Source organism: Aquarana catesbeiana, linkage group LG02 (genome assembly GCF_042186555.1).
Source record: "Aquarana catesbeiana isolate 2022-GZ linkage group LG02, ASM4218655v1, whole genome shotgun sequence".
Classification (NCBI taxonomy): domain Eukaryota; kingdom Metazoa; phylum Chordata; class Amphibia; order Anura; family Ranidae; genus Aquarana; species Aquarana catesbeiana.
This window is the reverse complement of record NC_133325.1, coordinates 337,663,071-337,687,809: the sequence shown is the minus strand read 5'-3', so window position 1 is coordinate 337,687,809 and position 24,739 is coordinate 337,663,071. Positions and strand designations below refer to the sequence as shown.

At 40.4% G+C, this 24,739-nt stretch overlaps 1 protein-coding gene across 5 annotated transcripts in view; it reads right to left on the bottom strand.

Annotated features, from left to right (window-relative positions):
- FRMPD4 (FERM and PDZ domain containing 4) overlaps positions 1-24,739 on the bottom strand; it is a 608,500-nt gene that overhangs the window by 208,794 nt on the left and 374,967 nt on the right. For all 5 annotated transcript variants that reach the window (XM_073614854.1, XM_073614850.1, XM_073614851.1 and 2 more), the window contains one exon: positions 5,095-5,255. In XM_073614854.1, coding sequence (XP_073470955.1) covers positions 5,095-5,255 — 161 coding nt within the window. The remainder of the gene's footprint in view (positions 1-5,094; positions 5,256-24,739) is intronic.

Below are 24,739 nucleotides of genomic sequence, written 5' to 3'. Positions count from 1 at the left end.
AGAGCAAAGTGAGAAAACACTAAATTTAGATTTTTTCTTGTTTATGCACTTTGCAAATTAATTTAGAATACTCATTGCATTACTGTTAAACTATCAAAACTTTGCAGCATTATTCTCAAGTGATTAAACCTTTTGCACAGTACTGTATAATGTTGGGTTTAGAGAGACTGTGCTTATTAAACAAGCTTAACATGATTGCAATATTTTGTTTACATTGTCTGAACTACTCAGCCCCTGTAAAAAAAACTGGAGGGACTCCTAATTCTACTCTTATGCCCCAATACCATCCACCCACTGAGTTTACCCACCAGCACAGTTCTAATCCTACACCATGGTTGCAATTGTCCTTATGAATTAGTACATTTTTGGCAGGTAAGGAAAACAAGAGTCAAGGGTTTTCTCTACAGACAGCAAGGCAGTCACACGGCCTTACTCCTACATTTCCTTGTCCTCCTATTGTAAAAACATTGTTCTTCATGTTTTATAACCTCTTCGGAATAGATAGGAATTTTTGGCCCTCAAGATACGGTATAAGCTCACTCATTTGTATTCTCTCATTGCAATCTTTTATGTCAGCAGTGTCCCAAAATATGTGACGTCTAGTCACTTGGAACAGTCTGTAACAGACTGTATGTAGCATACGAATGAGCTTTGCTTCAGGAATCAGGCAAAGCAAAATAAATGCCTCTGAATGGATAAGTTAATTTATCAGCTGCTACACTTTGATTTGAATTTAAGCCTAGAAAAATATGTATCAATAAGTAAAAGAAATAATTAATTTGAGTGACATTTGTTGTGAATTTTGTGGAGAGAGATGTATATTTAAGCCATGACTGACTGAATCCCTTTTTTACTTTCTAATCAATCTCTTAAATGCACTGCTGCTCAAGAATAGCAGACAGCTATTTTGTTAGCATCACAAATATGCATCTAAATAGAACTAATTATAGTTGTATTTCAGTTCACTTGGCTAAGTATTTGATTTGAAGCTTAATTGCAACCCCTTTGAATCATTATATGCATTTTTAACAGAAAGGAAACATTTACTATGTGCCAGACACTTCTTGGGTTAGTTGCACTGCTCTATCTCTATATATAGTTGGGTTAACAGTTACTGTTTTAAAGTAAGGAGGTTGGCTTCTCAAATTGGCTATATAAATGTCCACATTTAAAATATGTATTTAAATGTCAGCTTTTTCAAAACCACTCGAACATGTTGGCTGAACAATCATTGATGCATAGAGAGCATTAACATATGCTTGGATTTAAAGCAAAACTGAGCACCCTTGGATACAGAAGGCACCCTGTCCAAAGAGTTCTATGACATCCCTATCTCTGGACTACAGAATGCCTCCTCCTATGATATGGAGATGAGGAAAGGTAAAGGGTGCATGTCCAGTCCTAGGGTGACAACGCTACCCCTCCATAGACATGTAGCACTAACCCCCCAGAGGGCTGCTGGATTTTTGGCTCCTCCTATTCATGCACAGCCAGGCAACATGCATTTTTCAACTTTTATTCAGAGACAGAAATCAGTCTACGGGCTTGTTTTTGTTGTTTTATTGAGGGAAAATAACTTGGATGGTGAAAAGTGATTATGGGATGCCAAATTTGATTTGAAAGAACAACATCCTTCACTTTGTACATTGTAAAATGGCAAATCCTGGACTGTATTTCCTTTGGAACAAGATCAGTCTCTCTGGAAATGGCAGTAAGAATTCCCTTTGTAGGAGCTCTGTGTCTCCTTAGTGGAATTTAGCAAAGTCCCAAACTTGCAGGAGCTCTATGTCCCCTCTCCTAAAAATACCAGCCCACTTGGCTGCCTTGTAAAGTGCCCCAGGACAAGGCATTGGGTTTAGCTGTGGAACTGTCCTTTGAAAGCTTGCTGCATATTGCATCTGGCAGCCTTCTCCCTTTTTGGCCCTGGGGATATAGAGTTACTCACACTGTCCCTGGAATCCTGCTGCTTTGGAAAAGACTGCTGTTCAGGCTACCTGCTGTCTAGGTCCTCCCATGCTAGCCAGGGTGTCTCCTAGAAGAGACAGAAGTGTAGTGGAGATCCCTCTGCCCAGCATCTCTCCTTCATTGGCTCCATCCTGGAGGCAGAGCCCCCTCAGCCCAGGGATCTCCTCCCATGCTCCACAACACAGCCTTGGCATTCCATCTTCCACCCAACTACAGTACAATCCCCGCTGGCCAGGCTCCACAATATTTATGGGCTGACCTAACCACCCTCCCAGGCTTTCTGCCTTGGGATTAGCCAGATTCCCATAAATATACAGATCAGAGCCTCATCTCCTATACCCACCAACTTCTAGAAAATTCCAGGAGCTTTTAGGACCGGGGGGGGGTTACCAGAGGCATGACCTGTAAAGCACTCCAGCCTGAGCCTTTCCAGACTCACACAGTCTACTGTGAGTCAGAAACACATTTTCTTCACACTAGACAATACACACTAGACAATACTGTACACTAGAGAATGCTACAGACACAATACCATCCGTGAGCATTGTCATCTTAAGACAGGAAGCCTGGGATCAGGATAACCAGGCAAACATAAAGAACAAAAGCCAAACTAATGCAGCCACTACATCTATGGACTGGTAGGCTGCTATATATTATTTGTGTTTAGATATATTGTAAGGGCCTATTAAAAAAGCTTGTAGCTTCCATGTAAATACAGTGGAAAAGGAAAGATAATTGAGGACTCTGATTAATATACTTGCCTCACTCATTAGGAAGTTTTATGTTGGAGCTGGAGATGACAGGCTGAAAAACATCTCTTGTAACTGCTTTCTCTTTAACAATTTCAAATACTCCAAATATAATTAGTCTTTATCGGGGTGGTGTTTCACCCAAATACTGTAATGTATGGAATGCAGAATATAGGACAATGTGGTTGATGTGGACATAACATTCTACTCCACTATTCCAGAAGGATAAATAGCACCCCTATGTAGTAAGCAATATCCCTCAAGAATCTCTGGAATAACTGATGTCCAAAGCAAGCAGTAATTATCACAACAGACATGATTTGGAAATGACATTTGACTATTTTATTGTAGCCCTTTGCAACAATAGGACATAGGACAGACAATAAAAGTATATCCATCTCAATGATCATAGCAAGACAATGCTAAACCTAACAATCAATCACAATCTAAAATGTACACCCCAAAAAAATGATCCTATACAGGGTTGCCAACTTTATTTTACTGACAAAACTTGAAATTTTACTGACAGAGCACATGTTTGATGTCAACCTGAAGTATGACAGAAAATTCTATTATAAACTAGGCAAATCAATATTTAAACAGTATAAACAATATGTAAACATTGGCAACACCCAAGTAATATGTCTGGTATACAATTAAAAAGTCGTTTGACAAAATGTGAGAATGACTAGAATAATAAAAGACCTAGGACACCCTGGAATACAGCAGAAAAACAAGTTTTGTGGTGCGCAGAACAATGTGGTGAACAATGGGCTCAGTCAGATTTTGGGGGATGGACTTAAAGGAGGATGATTAAACAAAGTCTATGCCAAATCGCTGTGATATGTTCCACAGTCTTTGTACCCACAAAATTCTGTGCTACACACAGAAATAAACCTCAGAAAAATGGATATTTAAAAAAAAAATTAAACGTTTCCATTACATATGATATTCTGCAGACAGAAAGTGATCACTTTGTCTGTTTGAAGCCTACCTTAAAGGAGAACTTCATTAAAACCAGCAACTGTTGTGACAATGGACACTTTGGTCAGCACTATGTAATGTACAACATAGTGTTGCAAAAATGAAGCTTCTTCATTTTATCATTACATAGTGTTCTGCATATAGGAAGTATGTGATCTGCAGCATTATTAGGAAAAAACTCTTTCCAGAGATGCTTGAGTTTGACATAATTTCCATTGTTTATCCCCATATAAAGAAGTCATGACTCATATGCTGACAACTAATTATTTTGGCTGTCACATTAATCAGGTGAGTGTCAGGGCTGGGCTCAGCCCTTCCTTCTCAAAGATGGCCACTCAGCTGTCGGCTAATTGCCAGTTCCTATGTCTCCACAGTGACTCACCTGTTGATGATATCCTGCTCGTCAGTCCTGCCTACTTAAGCCGTCCAGTCCAGATGATCTCTGCCTTCGCCTTGGTCACATCTCTAGAGATGTTCCCCTGTGTTCCTGTTAAAGACTTGCTTGGCTGACATTCCTTTTGGCTCCAGATCCTACTTGCTGTGCTACTACGCTCATCTCTTCCTCCCTGATGTTTTGGCTTGTCTGACTATCCGTTCCAGTTCTTGCACTCTTGCTATGTTTTGACTACGTTTACTCTGTTTACCTTTTTCTATTATTATTAAACAAGTATGATTTAACTGTACTTCTGTCTTAGTCTGATTTATGGTTTCTGACAGGGAGTTCATTTGCATACTAAGAGTATGGGAATATCTCACCAAGTGCAAAAAAAAATAAAATATTTTTTGCATATATTTACAGCATGGCTGTACAAATATATAGTGCATTGTTGGAAGAATCTGAAGTACTTATTTAATGTAAAGATGGCCATACACAGCTTGAATTTGGGGTGATTCTAGTGAACCATCCAAAATTCGTGTCATGGGTGGCCCTGCCATCTCCACACAGCTCAACAAAGATTATTTGAGGAATCAATGGACCTGGGTGGGAAAAAGTCAGCCAAACAGTGACTGCAACCAATCAGCTGTAGTCACTGTTTAGGTATTCTGACAGCTGCGGGTGTTGGCTGTCAAAAATACAAAAAAATTGGAGATTCCTTCATTCATGATGTTTATGGCCAGCTGCCGTCTTTTAGTCAATTCAAGATGATTGAAAACAGTAGAGAAATGTGGGTGAGTCATCGTCATAATCATTCAGGAGGATATGTTGCACACACTTCCTTTCATAAAAAAAAAAACAGTAGAGGAAGCCTATGCAAATGTGCATATGCATTTATAACAATACGGAATGGAAATATAGTAAAAAGTCACACAAAAAATAGTTCCCAGATAATTTATGCACAATTTCTATATTTTTCCAATATTCATATTTCCATATTTTTCAATTACAATAACTCACCTGGTGTTACTGAGCGGACAACAACAGGTTTTTCACTCCCAGCGACGAATCCAAAGCCAAGAACTGGATCTCTCCTCATTTCCACATTCCTTGGTACAGGAGGGTTGATTTGGCAGCTTTCAATTCGAAGATCTTCAAATGTCCCTGTTTGTGTCAAGTGACTGCCAAAAAAAAATGTATATATATATTGAAAAGCTGTAATTCAACTGTTTACTTTATGGCTTCATAGTTCAATTAGCACATGAGCGGAAAAAGAAACATCTAGTTTGCTGTAGTACATATGATGCATAGCCAAAGTTTCACCCAAGAAATTACAGCCTTATTATTCCCATTACTGACTGCTTTGTTAAGTTACACGTGCTTCACAATTATATTTTTAACACCGTGGATATGACAAAAAGTGTTAATTATTGGAGTATATGTAGCCCAGAAGCAATGAAGCCTACAGAAAGAAGCTACATGTTGATTTCATTTCAAATAATGTGATGACAAGGAAATATAGCAGTTACATAATATCCAATTAAAATTAAGAACATTTACAGTGTCTTCTAAAAACAAAAATACACACAACGCACAACTGCTCAGAGGCATTCAAATAATTGGAAGTGTAGCATTAGGAAAATGCAACAAATCAAAAAGATAAACAGATACATACTTTTACTTTATTGTTAATATATCAACATTTGAAAGTGAACTGTTGCCCCATCATTAACAGTATGTCCTTTACAGAGCTTAAAAATCATAACCACTAGTTTACAGTGTAACTCTAAAAGAGAGTGAGTGTAGGATGCTTCTAGTGTGCTAATGTGCTTTAACAATGCACATTAACAGAAAACTTTCATGATAAAAAAAATAAAAATAATTAAAAAAAACAGAGGCTGCTTCTTTTTTGAAAATTTTGCTTGTCTGGCTCCTTTTTGAAAATGCTGCTTGTCTGGCTGTCTTTCTGCTCCTCATGCTTCAACATATAAGCCATTAACCAGAAACAAATATGCAGCTGTTGACCTTAGACTTTGCACAGATTATGCAATACTCATGGTTCATCTGGAGCTGTCCCCCACTTCACATTTTTTCTAGCACTAAATTAGACTTATGCCCTGTACACACGAGCGGATTTTCCGTCGGAAAAAACTTTGGATGGTTTTTCCAACAGAATTCCGCTCAAGCTTGCCTTGCATAGACACGGTCACACAAAAGTTCTCTGAACTTTCGACCATCAAAAACGCGGTGACGTACAACACTACGACGAGCCAAGAAAATGAAGTTCAATGCTTCCGAGCATGTGTCGAATTGTTTCCGAGCATGCATAGGAATTTTGCGCGTCGGAATTTGTACAGACGATCGCATTTTCGGATGGGAACTTCTCCCGACTGAAAAATAGAGAACATGCTCTCAATCTTTTGCTGGCTGGAATTCCACCAGCAAAAGACCAATGAAGCATACACACGGTCGCATTTTCCAACAAAAAGCTCTCATCTGAGTTTTTGTGGTGAAATTTCCAATCGTGTGTACACGGCATTAGTCTTTTTTTTTTTTTTTTTAATTGTTTATTTATTACATTTTTCAAAGCATACAAAAATGATTGTACATTTCAAAAGTGATAGCCAAAAAAGAAGGCATAACAGTACACATAAATGCAATAGATGAAAGGTAATATAAGGAAACACAATGATAAAACATCATGGTACAAGTAATATGACTGTGAATGTGAAATCAAGAGGAAACTGAACAGGGGCTATTTTACACAGACCAATGTGATGTGCACATAAGTTATAGTGTTATGGAACTGGAGGTAGCGTCTTATTATTATATTTAGAAACATCCCATTTCCCCCAAATTTTGTCAAATCTTGGCAGGGAGTCATCTATCACAGCAGTCAGGTGCTCCATTCTGCGTAATATTGTGACATCGACACAATTCTAATCTTTTTGGCTCTATACATCACCACAATGGATTTGAAATGAAACGAACAAGATGTGCTTTAACTGCAGACTTTCAGCTTTAATTTGAGGGTATTTACATCCAAATCAGGTGAACGATGTAGGAATTACAACAGTTTGTATATAGGCTATAACACTTTTTAAGGGACCAAAAATAATGGGACAGATTGGTTGCAAATCCTATGCAGTCAATTACAGCCTGAAGTCTGGAAAGCAAAGATATCACCAGACGCTGGGTTTCATCCCTGGTGATGCTCTGCCAGGCCTCTGCTGCAACTGTCTTCAGTTCCTGCTTGTTCTTGGGGCATTTTCCCTTCAGTTTTGTCTTTAGCAAGTGAAATGCATGCTCAATCGGATTCAGGTTAGGTGATTGACTTGGCCATTACATAACATTCCACTTCTTTCCCTTAAAAAACTCTTAGGTTGCTTTCGCAGTATGCTTCGGGTCATTGTCCATCTGCACTGTGAAGCGCCATCCAATGAGTTCTGAAGCATTTTGCTGAATATGAGCAGATAATATTGCCCGAAACACTTCAGAATTCATCCTGCTGCTTTTGTCAGCAGTCACATCATCAATAAATACAAGAGAACCAGTTCCATTGGCAGCCATACATACATACATGACATACTGATGAGGTGGTATGCTTTGGATCATGAGCAGTTCCTTTCCTTCTCCATACTCTTCTCTTCCCATCACTCTGGTACAAGTTGATCTTGGTCTCATCTGTCCATAGGATGTTGTTCCAGAAATGTGAAGGCTTTTTTAGATGTTGTTTGGCAAACTCTAATCTGGCCTTCCTGTTTTTGAGGCTCACCAATGGTTTACATCTTGTGGTGAACCCTTTTTATTCACTCTGGTGAAGTCTTTTCTTGATTGTTGACTTTGACACACATACACCTACCTCCTGGAGAGTGTTCTTGATCTGGCCAACTGTTGTGAAGGGTGTTTTCTTCACCAGGGAAAGAATTCTTCGGTCATCAACCACAGTTGTTTTCCGTGGTCTTCCGGGTCTTTTGGTGTTGCTAAGCTCACCGGTGTGTTCTTTCTGTTTAAGGATATTCCAAACATTTTATTTGGCCACACCTAATGTTTTTGCTATCTCTCTGATGGGTTTGTTTTGTTTTTTCAGCCTAATAATGGCTTGCTTCACTGATAGTGACAGCTCTTTGGATCTCATATTGAGAGTTGACAGCAACAGATTCCAAATGCAAATAGCACACTTGAAATGAACTCTGGACCTTTTATCTGCTCCTTGTAAATGGGATAATGAGGGAATAACACACACCTGGCCATGGAACAGCTGAGTCAATTGTCACATTACTTTTGGTCCCTTAAAAAGTGGGAGGCACATATACAAACTGTTGTAATTCCTACACTGTTCACCTGATTTGGATGTAAATACTCTCAAATTAAAGCTGAAAGTCTGCAGTTAAAGTACATCTTGTTCGTTTCATTTCAAATCCATTGTGGTGGTGTATAGAGCCAAAAAGATTAGAATTGTGTCAATGTCCCAATATTTATGGACCTGACTGTATATCAGCTATGGCTGAGAGAAACAGCATAAAAGTAGGAGAAGTAGACAGCCAACATTGAGGTATGGCATGTTTGGCCGCCAGTAAAATAAAAGCCATCAATCTTCTAGTAGCTTTGGGTGTATCCGGGAGTGGGAGGCCTAAAAGAAGATGTGTGGGGTTTAAGGGGATAGGCAGGGCTTTTTTTCAGAGGGAATGCGGGGAAACGCAGTTCTGGCACCTCCAGCAATACTTGTATGTAATGGAAAGGAGTGCTGGGGTGTGTTGGAGGGTCTACTGATGCTGGCTGCTTTGGGAATCTATTGTCGCTAGTAAGGATCTATTTTTACATGGGGGTCTATTCTTGCTGGGTAGGTCTATTGTTGCTGGTGGGGGGTCAATTGTTGCTGGAAGGGATCTACTGTTAAGGGAGAGGACTGTTGATGTTGACTGCTGGGAGATCTGTTGTTGCTGCTGGGGGCTATTGTTACTGGGGTGTCTTTTTGGTGTGGGGGAGCATTGTTGCTGGGGGGAGACAGTCTATAGTTGTGTATGGGATCTATTGTTGCTGAGGGATGTCTATTTTTTCTGGGGGAGGTCTATTGTTTTAGGGGGGTCTACTGTTGCTGAGGTGGGGTCTATTGTTGCTCATAGCAGGGATTCTATTTTACTGTCTTGTTATCATTAAAAAATCACTTAGTAGTACAAAATGATACTTGGTTCTGTATTCTCTAAAAGGGGCTCTACTGGGAGGTATGTAGAAGGTGGAACCAAGGGACATTGGTCAGAGGTGGATAGGGGGCAGAAACGACTCAGAAGGCAGGAGTTCCTGCACCTATTCTCTGAGAAAAAAACCCTGGGGATAGGTATATCTAGGACCTTTTCCAGGAGGTTATGAACTTGTGCCTAGAAGGGTATAAGTGCAGTGTATTCCCAAAATATATGATAATGAGTACCTAAGGATAAACCACATCTCCAACATTGCCCAGATGATGTCAGCTTTCAAGCAAGTAAAAAGTCTGGGGTCCTATACCAGAACATAAGTATTTTGTAAGCAGTCTCATTCTGTGCCACACACCTTGAAACTTTAGATGTAGAATCCCATATTTTCTCCCAGTCAACTAGGGATACAGGCCGTTGCAGAATATGGGACCATTTCCCCATGTATGCATGACTGTTTTCAGTCGGGGGGAGCTGTATGTAGGATTTTATAGATAGACAAGATCAGGGGGCCTTTTGAGCATAACAGTTCAAATTCGGTTGGCATGTCTAAAGTCAAATGAGGGATTTCGGTGGCAAAAAAAATGTAATTTGTAAAAAAAGAGTAAAAGAGAGATTTGGGGATTTTATGTTTGGATTGTAGATCAGAGAAGGAGACGAGTTTACGTGTCACTGGATGTACCAAGTGGCGTAACTGATATATACCAGCTTGGGTCCATGGTAACATAGGGTTATAGGATAAACTGTATGGGATTTCCAGGTTGAATAGAATGTTCACAAGTGGTGAGCATGGAGAAGAGAGAGAGTATCTACCTGAGCAAAGTTTCCAAATCAGCAGTGTGAGTAACATTGGGTTCAAACATATACTTCGCAGTTGAGAGATGGATTTGTCGAGGATGGCCATAACATGCAGCAAAGGTGAACCCCATTTCAGTCTCAGACCATCTGGGGAATAACTGGACGTCCAAGAGGCAATGGCTCTCCGGTGTGTAGCATAATAATATTTTAATAGGAGCTCCCAAACCTCCCCTGGTTCGTAAAGCCTGGACCACTGAGCTTGCTATCCTTCAGAAGTGTTGCTCCATATAAAATTCAGAAAATTTCTCTGAAGTGCTTTCAGTTGGGGCATAGGGATCAATACTGGTAGTGTCTCAAAGAGATACAGCAGTTTAGGGAGTATTGAGGACATTGATCCTCCCAAGAAGGGAAAGGGGAAGATTTGGCGATGTTTTCAATAATCTATTAATTTCTGTAAATAAGAGGGGGGGGGGGGATTGACCTGAAAGAGCGTGGAGTATGAGTGAGACAGGTGAACAGCCAGGTATTTAAGTGAGTGGGAACACCTACGATATTTAAAATTCCGCTATAGGAAGATGAGCAGGTCCGTTGGGATATTTATAGGGAGGGCTCCAGTTTTCGTCAAATTAACTTTAAATCTTGAAAGACTACCAGACTATTGCCCTGTACACACGGTCGGACTTTCCGACGGAATATGTGCGATCAGAGCTTGTTGTCGGAAATTCCGACCGTGTGTGGGCTCCATCGGACTTTTTCCATCGGAATTTCCGACACACAAAGTTTGAGAGCAGGCTTTAAAATTTTCCGACAACAAAATCCGTTCGCGTAAATTCCGACCGTGTGTGGACAATTCAGAATCGTTCAGATTGTTCAGAACGATCGGATTTTCCGACAGCTTTGTGCGGCCGTGTGTATGCAAGACAAGTTTGACCCAACATGCGTTGGAAAAAATCCATGGGTTTTGTTGTCGCAATGTCCAATCAATGTCCGATCGTGTGTACAGGGCATAAGTCTTTTATGTCTAAGATACCTGGGACTATTTACATTCAGCTAATCCCTGAACTTGGGTGTGTTATTGTATTTTATGCACTGTACTTTATTTTGTTTTTTGGGTTTGTTGCACATCATTTCATGTTTTCACATGAGGTATATATGCATAAGTTAGGCTATGTTTAATTTCTATTTATTTTTGGTCACCTTTTTAGTAGCGCTGCACGTTTTTGTTTTCACATTATTATACTTTATACCTAAGTATTGTGCTAGCAGCTTTATTTTCACTGTTACGTTGGCATACCTCCCAACATTTTGAGATGGGAATGAGGGACACCTATTAGCAAAAATATGTAGGCATAGGACACACCCCCTGCCATGCCCCTTTAAAGGAGAATTATTTTTAAAAAATGAGTAGTTAAACCCACAAGTGCTTTTTTTTATTATACTATTTCGTTATACTGGCTTTTGAAATTTGCAAATGCAGCAATTTAGAAATTGGATGAAAGGTTTAGCACTGTGAAACACTTTTTGAAAGATAAAAAGTGCATACAGGGGGCTGCACATACAGGGGTTCTTCCAAAGAAGTGGGGTTCTTTAAATAAGTGGCACTTCTGCTCTTGCACCATCCACCTGAACATCTTCTTCTCTCCTCACAGGTAAATCTGCGTTTATACCTCCACATACCTTAAAACTGAATATTGCATGACTGCAAAAAAGCTTATTTGGTAAACCTGCGTTTATACCTCCACATACCTTAAAACTGAATATTGCATGACTGCAAAAAAGCTTATTTGGTAAACCTGCGTTTATACCTCCACATACCTTAAAACTGAATATTGCACGACTGCAAAAAAGCTTATTTGGTAAACCTGCGTTTATCCCTCCACATACCTTAAAACTGAATATTGCATGACTGCAAAAAAGCTTATTTGGTAAACCTGCATTTATACCTCCACATACCTTAAAACTGAATATTGCATGACTGCAAAAAAGCTTATTTGGTAAACCTGCGTTTATACCGCCACATACCTTAAAACTGAATATTGCATGACTACAAAAAAGCTTATTTGGTAAATCTGTTTGTCACCACTGTTTCAACTCCATCTGTAGCCATGCTCACATTATTTCAATGTTTATTTAGCCATTAAGTCTTACCTAAATTATGGGTTGCCTTATCTTTACAATTTTGGCCTTTTAGTCCCCTTGCAGTTTGATTGTGGTGTGAAAGTTATGCCCTGCTAGCTGTGTTGCTAATATGCCCTTCTAATTGATTAATTGCCAGATTCAACCCACACCCAACACACAGTATAAAAACAAGGCCTTCCTTACGGGGGAACACATACAGGGGGCTGCACATACAGGGGTTCTTCCAAAGAAGTGGGGTTCTTTAAATAAGTAGCACTTCTGCTCTTGCACTTGAGCGATTTGCACAAAGCTAACTATAACAGACTGCAGGTGACCCCATTTCCTAATTTTATCATCTTCCTCTCTGAAACATGCACTCTTTACCTCTCCTCCTTTTCACAATTGCTGCCTCTCTCCTCAAACTCTCTTTTCTACATCCCTCTGCTCCACCCCACAATCTGTACATATCACCCTCACTTCTCCCCTCCCTCTATTACTGCACTCATCACCTCTTTCTAACTCTAAGCCCACTTGCTAACATACCCCCCAGGATACTGAAGCATGTCCCCTCATACAAATCATATTCTCATATTACCTCCCTCACTCTTCTGCTTCTCCTAATCGCTGGAGATATTTCCCCAAACCCTGGGCCCCCTTTATTTAACTGTGCCCAACACACCCATCACCCTACACCCTCTGGAAGTAGTCACAATCTACACAATTTAGTCTCCATTCCTCTTCTTCCCAACACCAGCCTCCCTCTCTCCTGCGCCCTCTGGAACGCCCGCTTTGTCTGCAACAAACTCACTGCTGTTCATGACCTCTTTGTCACTAATTCCTTTAATCTACTTGCTCTCACAGAAACCTGGCTCCACGAATATGACACCCCTTCTCCTGCTTCCCTCTCCCAGGGTGGCCTTCACTGGACTCACTCCCTCAGGCCTAATGGACGCAAGGGAGGTGGAGTGGGATTCCTCCTATCCCCCCAGAGCACCTTCGAGGTTATTCACCCTCCTCCCTCTTTTTCACTCTCATCATTCGAAGCCCACTGTATACGTCTATTCTCTCCTACTTCCCTAAGAATTGCTGTGATCTACCGGCCCCCTGGACCATTATCGACTTTCCTTGATGAGTTTTCTGCCTGGCTACCCTACTTTCTCTCTTCGGATATTCCCACAATCCTTCTCGGTGATTTCAACATCCCTGCTAATACAAACACTCCTGCTACTTCTAAACTTCTTAGTCTAACCTCTTCATTTGACCTGAAGCAATGGGTACAGGCTTCTACTCACTCTGATGGCAACACCCTTGACCTTGTATTCTCCTACCTATGCACTCCATGCAACTTCTCAAACAATCCTTTTCCTCTCTCCGACCACCACCTTATTAGTTTCTCTCTCCCCCTGTCTTCCACCACCTTTCCCTCCAATTGCCTAACCATCACCCGTAGAAACTTTCGCAACTTCAACTCCTCTCTCCTCTATTCTGCTACCGACCACCTCTATGACAAAATCTCTCCCCTGTCCTGCCCCAACCAAGCCATGTCCATCTACAATAAATTCTCTGTCCTCCACCCTGGACAAGCTCGCTCCTCTCACTACACGCAGAATCAGGCCTCGACCCCTACAACCCTGGCAAACAGATGACACTAAAATTCTCAAAAAACGTAGTCGCGCTCTTGAGCGTCTGTGGCACAAGACTAAGTCTCTCAAAGACTTCAACCAATACAAATCTGCCCTCCAAAAATACTATTCTTTCCTCCACACTGCCAAGCAAACCTATTTTACAACTCTTATTAACACCTTCTAATCCAATCCCCGTAAACTCTTCTCTACCTTCAACTCTCTACTTTGTCCTCCACCGCGTCCCCCCACTGACTTACTCACTTCCCAGGAAATCGCTAATCACTTCAAAAACAAGATTGATACAATCCGTGATGAAATCTCCACTCTACAGGTATCTCCCCCAGCTAAGACCCCATGTCAACAGGTACAACGGACACTCCCCCTATTCAAATCTGCTACTCCAGACGAAGTTGCTAAACTCCTTTCTATCGCCCACCTAACCACCTGTCCCCTGGACCCTATTCCCTCTCAAATGCTACGGTCACCCTCTGACCCCATCCTACACTCTCTAACCCACATCTTCAATCTCTCCCTCACCTCTGGCATCTTCCCCGATGCTCTAAAACATGCACTGGTCACTCCCATACTCAAAAACCCGTCCTTGGACCCTACCAATCTTAACAACCTACGCCCTATCTCCTTGCTCCCCTTTTCCTCTAAACTCCTTGAACGCCTGGTTTACAACCAACTGAGTGACCACCTCATTAAAAGTAACCTTCTTGATCCCCTTCAATCTGGATTTCGCCCTCAACACTCCACAGAAACTGCTCTTTTAAAACTTACAAATGACCTACTAACTGCAAAAACCAACGGACACTAATCTGTACTCCTACTTCTGGATCTTTCAGCTGCCTTTGACACGGTTGACCACCCCCTCCTCTTTGAAAAACTTTACTCCCTCGGTCTCCGTGACTGTGCTCTTCAGTGGCTCTCATCCTACCTATCCCAACGCACCTTCAGTGTCACTTACAATTCTACTTCCTCCACTCCTCTTCCCTTCTCTGTCGGGGTCCCCCAAGGTTCTGTTCTTGGACCTCTTTTATTTTCAATCTACACGTCTTCCCTGGGCTAGCTGATAGCCTCTCACAGCATTCAATATCATTTCTATGCTGATGACACACAAATCTATCTCTCCACCCCTCAACTCACTCCATCAGTCTCCTCACGCATCACTAACTTACTAACCGACATATCTGTATGGATGTCACACCACTTCCTCAAACTCAACTTGTCCAAAACCGAGCTTATAATATTTCCTCCCCCACGTGCCTCTTCCACTGACTTCTCTGTGAAGAGCAATGGCAAAACCATCCACCTGTCCCCACATGTCAGGGTGCTAGGTGTTATCCTAGATTCTGAACTCTCCTTTCAGCCCCACATCCAATCACTTTCCAAAGCTTGCCGCCTCAACCTCCGCAACATCTCTAAACTACGTCCCTTTCTAACCAGTGAAACCACAAAGCTCCTGATTCACTCCCTGGTTATCTCTCGCCTTGACTACTGCAACTCACTCCTCATTGGCTTACTTTTAAATAGACTATCCCCCCTTCAGTCTATCATGAATGCTGCTGCCAGACTCATCCACTTTACAAACCGCTCAGTGTCTGCTACCCCCCTCTGCCAATCCCTCCATTGGCTACCACTCGCCCAACAAATTAAATTCAAAATACTAACAATAAGTTACAAAGCCATCCACACCTGTGCCCCCAGCTACATCACTAATCTAGTCTCAAAATACCAACCTAAACGCCATCTCCGTTCCTCCCAAGATCTCCTGCTCTCTAGCTCCCTCATCACCTCCTCCCATATCCGCCTCCAGGACTTCTCCCGAGCCTCGCCCATCCTCTGGAATTCCTTACCCCAATCTGTCAGACTGTCTCCAAATTTATCCACATTTAGGCGATCCCTGAAAACTTTCCTCTTCAGAGAAGCCTAACCTGCCTCCATCTAACAACTGCACTATTTTCTCCATTAGCTCATCCCCCACAGCTATTACCCTTTTGTATAACTTGACCCTCCCTCCTAGATTGTAAGCTCTAACGAGCAGGGCTCTCTGATTCCTCCTGTATTGAATTGTATTGTACTTGTACTGTCTGCCCTAATGTTGTAAAGCGCTGCGTAAACTGTTGGCGCTATATAAATCCTGTATAATAATAATAATAATAATTTTATACACAACTGTATGGATCAGACCAAAATGAGGGACAAATGAGAATGAAAGCGGGACAGTGTTCCAAATCAGGGACAGTTCCTCAAAATCAGGAACAGTTGGGAGCTATGAAATTGGCCATAGCACGGAGATTTTTCCTTTTTTCCTGTCATGTACAACTGCTCTATATACTGCCTTATCTAGTTTTAATACATTACCCCATTTCCATTTTCCCAATGCATGTACTGAACTTTCAGCAAAAATACACAAAAGTCCAAAGTTATATTTCGCAAGTTCAAAGATATGGTAAGTAAATCCAAAAGTAAGGTACTAGCACAAAAGTACTCTTAAAATATTTTCAGAAACATCTTCAAAACTTTAACGCTTATACCAATGCAAGAAGGGAAAGGTGGCAAAACTCACAAATCATAGTTCTCATAAGTAAGGATGTGCACAGGCATGTTCTCATCCTAGTCCAAACCCACCTAAGCAATCCTGCCAGGTAGCTGCCACTGTATTGTGTCAATCATAAAAGACTGAGGCATTCTTTGCCACGCCACAAATATACACCCCATCCCTCCACTAAGGTAAATGATCTTCAAAAGATAACTCTTGATGTTGTCAGTTTTTTAGAAAGAGAATGTTAATGTTGAAATTGATCTAATTCCTTACAGACTTGAGATGATATACTGTACTAGAATAAATTAAATAACTTGATTTCTGTAAATCTTTATTTATTGAGCTGATTTTAGTACTAATATATTAATATATTTCTAAAGCTGGAAAATAAATAGACTGTTTCATATTTGCTTCAGTTCTAAAGCCGAAAAAAAATGAAACCATTAATGAGATAATTCAAAGTAAAAGTAAACCAGAACTGAATAATAGGTCATTTGCTAAAGCGTTGTAAATTAGTCAATTGACATTTTGTCTTTATTTCATAAAATACTACTGTTCTTTTGAGTAAGGGCGAGTAAGGGTGGAAAGGGGAATATCCCTAAAAGGTTAAATAGCACGTTCTGATGGTTGATGCATGACGTTGTCCAACTGAATTCCGATTAGATGATCCACCAGTCGTGATGTTTTGCATTATAGGGAAAACCAAATTGCCCAAAGCTCCTGTGTGTTGATTATGAGATGGATTCCTCCAGTGTCCCCCGCAACAACATGGGGGCTAAGTCTCCTCCAAAAGAGAGGGGCCCTAGACACCGTCAGGACATCAAAAGGAAGGACTTTCCCAGCTCTAGAGCTGCATTTGTGAGAGACAACCTGATCCTCAGTGACAGGTGAATTGGTTTGTGCAGAGACTAAACCAATGACTTGTAGGCATCTGAAGTGAAACTGGTCATACTTAACTACCCCAAAGGAGGCTACCATCAGCCCCATTACTTTCATGACAAAGCAAAGGGTTGGTCGACTCTTGAACACAAGAGTCTTAATTTAGCAGCAGTGAGTTTGAAGTATCTCCTGAGGGACAAGAACAAAATACTACATGCGATGAGTTGGGTGGACCTACCCTGAAACGCATTGCCATGCCACCTTACTTCTTGGTCATATGTGACCTCATCCCCGAGAGTTCTAGGTTTGCCTGCTGACTGCTGCCGCTGCTATCAGTTACAAGCTTGCACTAAGGAACATCACTCATCCTGTTCCTATGATACACTGACAAACATCATCCACATCTCTCTTGGCTGGAGGAAGCAGAAGGACTAAAGGTGATGATCATGCTGTTCACATCTTTATTGAAGTAAGTGCTGTTTTTAATTCATTTTTTTATTAAACGATTACACTGTAGTCCGTCGCACCCTCTGTCTCTCCCGTTTTGTATTATATAATTGGCTAGATAGATGTACCCAAGGTTTTGCCTTTGCTAGAGGTGCTGCAGCCATTGCCAATATGAATCATCCTGCCCTATCCATCCCTTTTGTTTCTATGGGCTTATCACAAGAACTTTAACATCTCCTTATCGTACCATTTAATGCATTACAGTCATTGGCGCATCTGTAGATGAGAGGGGGAGGCATCCAGGATTCCAAGATGGAGCTGCTCCTGCAAGGAGTGGAGTGTGGTATATAAATGTGTAACATGTAACAGCATATAGAAAAATTTTATTGCAACTGGAAAAATCAAGTGACAAATACTCCAAACAAATAACAAAATGTTAAGAGTAATAATAAAGTTTAAACTACCAAATATGAATGTGACCAACATAACCTAAAGTTCTGCAGATAACAGTGCTGAAGCAAACAGTGAAAGTCCGTAAATCAATCCAATCTGCAACAGTTTGTGAAGGAATATGCGTCTGCAGAAAAGGCCACCACCTTTATTCCCTTTTGGACATTCTCTCACCTTGAAGCATGACCCTCATCACAAAGGTCACATAAACGCACATTCAGAACATAAATCCCCAGTCGGGCAGCGGCGGATGGAATGAATACTGACAAAATATAAATCTTGGAACTTACCACACAGGTGTCTTCAGCAATTTATCTCAAAGATCAGCCCAGCCAGTTCAAGCAGGTCACCACACTCCATTGACTGGAAATAATATTATTATCCAGACTCGCGAAAAAAAAAAAAAAAGCAGAGGAACATATAGTGATCACTGCCGAATACCTTTACTAAAAGAAAAGTTAAAATCACACTTACTGTACATGTGATGAGAACCACGTATAAATCCTATGAAGCAGGGATTGTGTGTCTCACTGGATGGATGAGAATGATGACATCACAATGATGAAACATAGTGGGCAGAACTTTGAGCAAGTGAGGAGAGAGGAGGCTGTCTGCAGGTTGTTGGTTCTCATGTATATGAAAATATGTATATAATGTCCATCCTCCCTCCCACCACATTTAAAGCTAGTGTGAATCAGTGCCCCCTCTTCAATATCGTTTCTGATATGAGGGCAGTCACGAATGATAATAACATTTACCATAGCACAAAGCAGGCATTAAAAGGCAATATCCCCAGATTCTCTACAGCTACTGGCTCCAGCATAGACACTAGCACACTCAGTCATGGAGGCTGTAAACAAATGACTGCAACGGACCATAGTACTGTGAGGACTGAACAGTACAGAAAGTATTGGCATGTGGTGACTGCTGATGTCTGTCTAGCTGACATAATCTGCCATGCATGTCCTATTGCCACCAATCTGCTTCCGAGTCGCACACAATGCAGACACTATGGTCATTCATCCAGGGCCTTGGTGACTGGTTCTGCTGGTTTGCTGTGTAGGACATTTTCAGTGGGAGAGAATAGATTGGTTTATATGGCTTGGACATGGCTGTCAAAATCAACTTTTGCAAATCCATTATATTTACAAGGGCTTCATTTAGTGTCTGGAGCCACGACTGCTTCAGCACACATTGAACTATTCAGAAAAGACAGTTGCTTAAAAGCATTAATTTTAATAATGCTGACTGGCTTTTTTGTGTATCACAGTAACTCATATACAGTTCCCATGAAAAAAGCACCAAATGTGTTATTTATAACACGCCTTAGGTCTCCCTTATACTTATATGTTGGGAAGCAGCTGGTCAAAGAAGATTTGCAGTATTCCATTGAATTCTGGTTAGAGCAAAAGGTACCACTTTTTTGTAAACAACAAAAAAACATCCTCATAGTGCAACATGGAACATCTTTGTAATACATTATCCAAACTACTACATCATTCATATTGCAGTACGAAGAATATAAGCAATAATGATGCATTTTGCTTGTGGTTTCCCATGTGTAAGGACATACAGAAAAGCAAATGGTCTGAAACAGTCCTATAAACCCTCCCGATTTCTGACATGAAGTCATTATCTTCACTCATTTGCTTATTTAGTTCAGCCAGCATGATAAGAGTTGATTCATATGGCCAGTTTAGAGAGACACAGCTCACTGCATGGTTCTTTCAGACCAAGCAATATGGTCTCTTTATCTTTGTGATGAATAGAGCTGTCCTTTACACCCAGAGAAGCTAAGAACTGTAGTAGACTTCAATATGTACGAGGACAATTTTGTACATTTCAGGACAACCAAATCATTTGCAGAGCAAAACATTGCCAGTGTGAATGACAGATCCATTCATCACAAAGATCATTAGAGAACTGAACATATGAACTTACATGTATGAAAGTGCCTGACAAGCTGTGTCTTTTTGACATAATTAACTCCTTAAACGCAAAGGCATAAAAGTAATTGGAAACATAAATAAGATACACTTATTGCTGTTTTAATGAGGAGAAAGCACCTTTTATTGATTGTTATGTATATCTGTTATGAGACAAAATACATGGGCTGCCATTACTAATCTCCTTCTGAACAAATGAAAAAATCAATACCAGTGCGGTGCTGAAATAAAGAAAATGTACCCCAAATCAGTAAAAGCTGTTGCAAATGCTCAAAGGCGTGTTCCCACACGCACAGAAAGTATAAAACCAAATATAATGTAGTGCTGCAAACAAAAATGTGACTTTACAGATATATCTACAAACTCACACTGAGACCATCTCATTTGTGTGATAAGCGTCATAATGACACTTATCACACAAACGGGATGGTCTCAGTGTGAGTTGGTAGATATATCTGTAAAGTCACATTTTGTTGTCAGCGTTACACTGTATTTGATTTAATACTCCTTTTGAACAAACTTGTTAAATGGCTGCCATGCTGACCCTCTGGCATCAATATGAATGCCCCACACACACAATCGGATTTTCTGATGGCAAATGTTGGATGTGAGCTTGTTGGCGGAAAGTCCGATCGTGTGTATGCTCAACAATTGCTCGGACAATTGTTGTCGAACTTTCCTCCAACAGATATTGGCTAGCATGTTCTCAAATTTTCCGCCAACAAATGTGTGTTGTCGGACTTTCTGATTGTGTGTACACAAGTCCGTCGGACAAAAGTCCAAAGTGCAAACACGCATGCTCAGAAGCAGAAGCGGTCGGTCTTCTAAACTAGCATTTGTAATGGAGAATTAACATTTGTGACGCAGCAAATTATGAAATGTCCAAATGCAGCGCACAATTCTCTTCTTCTTTAATGAGATAATAATGAAGCTGCTTTGCTGGTGATACTGATGGAGTTATTGCAAACAAATTTTCAAAGGCTTTTTTTTTCTAGTGATATCAAGAATAATATTATTATGGTTTTTTTTTTTTTTTTTTTTATTTGTGTATTAAAAAAAAAAAAATAGACATGCTATCTGCCAATAGAACTTAACCAAAAAGTGCATTCTATGCATCTAAAAATATAGAAAATATACCACATCAAATCATTATTCAACCAAAAAAAATTGTCAAAGCAATAACTCCAAGGCCAATAATAAATAACACGTTATCTCCTTCGATTCCGCAACATCTCCAGTTGACTTACGGCTGCTCAGAAATGAACTGAAAAGCATGAAATGAAAAACACGAAAAGAAAAGCCCGAATCAACACTCACCAAACTTCTAACACAAAATTAGCAGAAGGAGCCCAAAGGGTGGCGTTAAAGAGCTGAAAAACCATGTAACACGTCTAGTACGTCACTACGTTCGTAATTGTTGGCCAATATTTGTGTGGCCGTGTGTATGCAAGATAAGTTTGAGCCCTTCAAACAAAATTCCATGGTTTTGTTGTCGGAAAGTCCGATTGTGTGTACGGGGCTTTAGAGTAAAGCCAGAGTTTCATTTCTACACACTTATACTAGGTCATTTGATTCAAAGGACCAGAAGCAGGGGATCAGCAAGATAACCAGGCAACTAGCATGTTTTGAATAAAGGGTCAGCATTGGTAGGTTCCATACTTCTCTCATTACAGGTTTTCATTACAGGCTACCTTTAAACATTTTAATAGCTGACACTTTCATTGCAAATAACAATGATCTTTACAGATTAAGAAAAGCAGGTACGCATGTATGCATATCAGTAATTTCACTGGAAGTTTCCTTACATGGAAGTAAAAATGCCAAGGCTTGTAAAGTATGGGAGAAAAATCTAGATCAAGGACTACAGGGAGAAACTTCTAAATTCACTTTGCAAAATGCACATAATTAAAAGAGCCGTGAGTACCAATTGTAACCATTCTAAAAGAGAATAAACCCCCAACAGGAGGAACCTCAGAAGTGACAGAAAAGAATGGAGTAAAGACAAAAGAAGGGGAAATAATAAAAGAGTAGAGAGGGAAACCAGGAGAGGAGAACAAGAAGCAAAGCTCCCAGGGGGAGAACTGAACTTGTTCGGATCCCCTACAGCTTCACATGAATATCGTCAGCCCAGGGGCTCCAGATAGCCTCAATTCGCATAGTAGTATCATTGACCACATTGGCAATTTGTTACTTGAGCATTATCCAAGACAACTTTCGTCTAAAAAAAGGAGTTACGCACCAGAGTCTTTTTCCAGGAATGGGCTATAGAAAGTTCTGTAGCCAGGAGCATAAAGAAGATTAGTCGCTGCTTGGAGCAGTGAAGAGGCTTAACCGGTTCATTTAACAGAGCAATACGGGGTTGTTTGGGGACTGGGATCTCTGAAAGCTTCCAAATCAAAGCAAAGACCTTATTCCAGAAACCGGTAACCTCGGACAATCCTACCATATATGATACATAGTGGCAAGCGAGTGGCATCCTCAAAAACATATGGGTGAGAAAGACAGGTAAAGCCTTGACAAACGGAAAGGTACCATGTACCACCTAGTCAGTACTTAGACCACTGCCCCCTTCTTATCTCCATCTGAACTTACGTCCCCCATGTTGTCACTACCATATCAGATAATGCAGTGGACTATACACTAGCATGATAGCTCCTGCTCCACCCTTCCACCCATGGGAAATATTTGCATTCTTAGACGATGCACATTACTAATGCAGCTGCAGTGTTTCCCTATATATTGGTGGTTGCATCAGTCTCCTATTTCAAAAGAATGGTTCAGCAGACTAAATAAAATTGCAGAAATGGAAGACGTTATTAATATAACACAAGATTATTTGGATAAATAAACCCAAATATGGACCTGCTGGATACATTACAAGGCCACTGACGCTTATAAACTGTTAATAGCTTCCAATTCATAATAGTTAACCTGAACTGCTCTTGCCCAGCTGGGTTTGGATATTATATGAGATGTCAGGTTCCAAACAGTGCAACTAGAGACCCCTATTCTTAAATGCAGCATAACTGTTGCTCTGAGGTTTCCAAGCACTCCTAGCCTCCCTAAGGAAGGTTCTCCTTCCACCCCCAACAGTACAGTGGAGAGCTCTACCTGAACTTACCCTCCTCCTTAGTACTTAAGGAACTAACTGCAATACCCTCTACTTTTTGGATTGTCCCAAACCCTCCCAAAACCCTGCCCCCGCCCACACACCTACTCCTTTGGTTTTTCCACCCCTTACTTACCCTGTATGTCCATTCTCCATATCCCTTCCCCTTCTCCTCAAGCCTCTCTTAACCTTTTTTCACTTTCTCTTACTAATAATCAGTTTTTGCCTTATTTACACCTTTAATACCATCCCCAGACACATATAACCTAATGGCCCAACACACTGGGATGCCTACAATTCCAGGATTCATCCAATTTGGGCCATAGAATGAGTTAAGCGGTATCCACCTGGGTTACTCCACTACCCTCCTAATTAAGCTTAAGTCAAGGGTAATACTAACCCAGATGGTTACAGGAACCTTACTGCTAATATTCTTATCACATCTTCACTCTCCCCCTCCCCATATTTCAGTAAACAGTTGAAGATTTTCCCAACTTTTTTCTCTTCTAACTAATCTTTATTTCTGTATTACTAAAGAACTACTGATGTTTTCATAGATAATAATGTTTGGATGTTATGCCATTTTAAGAGAATATACATTATACATTTATAATTTTATGTTATGCCAGGAACCCTTCATTCTTATTTTTAAGTATGTATTCCTCACATCTTTAGGTCTGTTTTATTTTTTTTTATTTATTTCTTCAAACTTCCTTTGGCAACAATGTTTTGTCTTGTTTACCTACTGAAAAATTCAATAAGGATTATTATGATAAAAACAATGTCTGAGAGGGAAGATCAGGTCTTGATGCCCTTGGGGAATAGTCACATTCCTTCATTTAGGTTTTACCTAATATACTATATGGACAAATGGAACTTAGGCCTGTACTTTTGTCCACTATACTTTCTTTCAGAATCAGAAAATGTATTGCTATTTTACAATAGCAATCATAAAGTAAAACAAAGTAGCTCCCTCACATTAAAAAGTAATTCCACACTCAAAATAAAAGCATTTAACCAAAAACAGCACATGCACCATAATAAAACATAACTCCCAATCAATGTATTCCAAAACACCCAATGGTTAAAGGGTAACTCCACTTTTGTGGGGGAAAAAAATTGCAAATAAAGAAAAAATAATATAGCGCGTACAATTACGATACAAGTCATATTGTAGTTGAATGTTATTAACCACTTCAATACCAGGCACTTTCCCCCCTTCCTGCCCAGGACAATTTTCAGCTTTCAGCGCTGTCGCAATTTGAATGACAATTGCGCGGTCATGCAACACTGTACCCAAACTAAATTTTTATAATTTTCTTTCCACAAATAGAGCTTTCTTTTGGTGGTATTTGATCACCACTGGGGTTTTTATTTTTTGCTAAACAAACTAAAAAAGACCAACATTTTTGAAATAAAAAAACGTTTTTCTTCGTTTCTGTTATAAAATTTTGTTTTCTCCTTCACTGTCAGGCACTGATGAGACTGCACTGATGGCCACTGATGAGGAGGCACTGATGGGCACCGATGAGTTGGCACTGATAAGGTGGCAC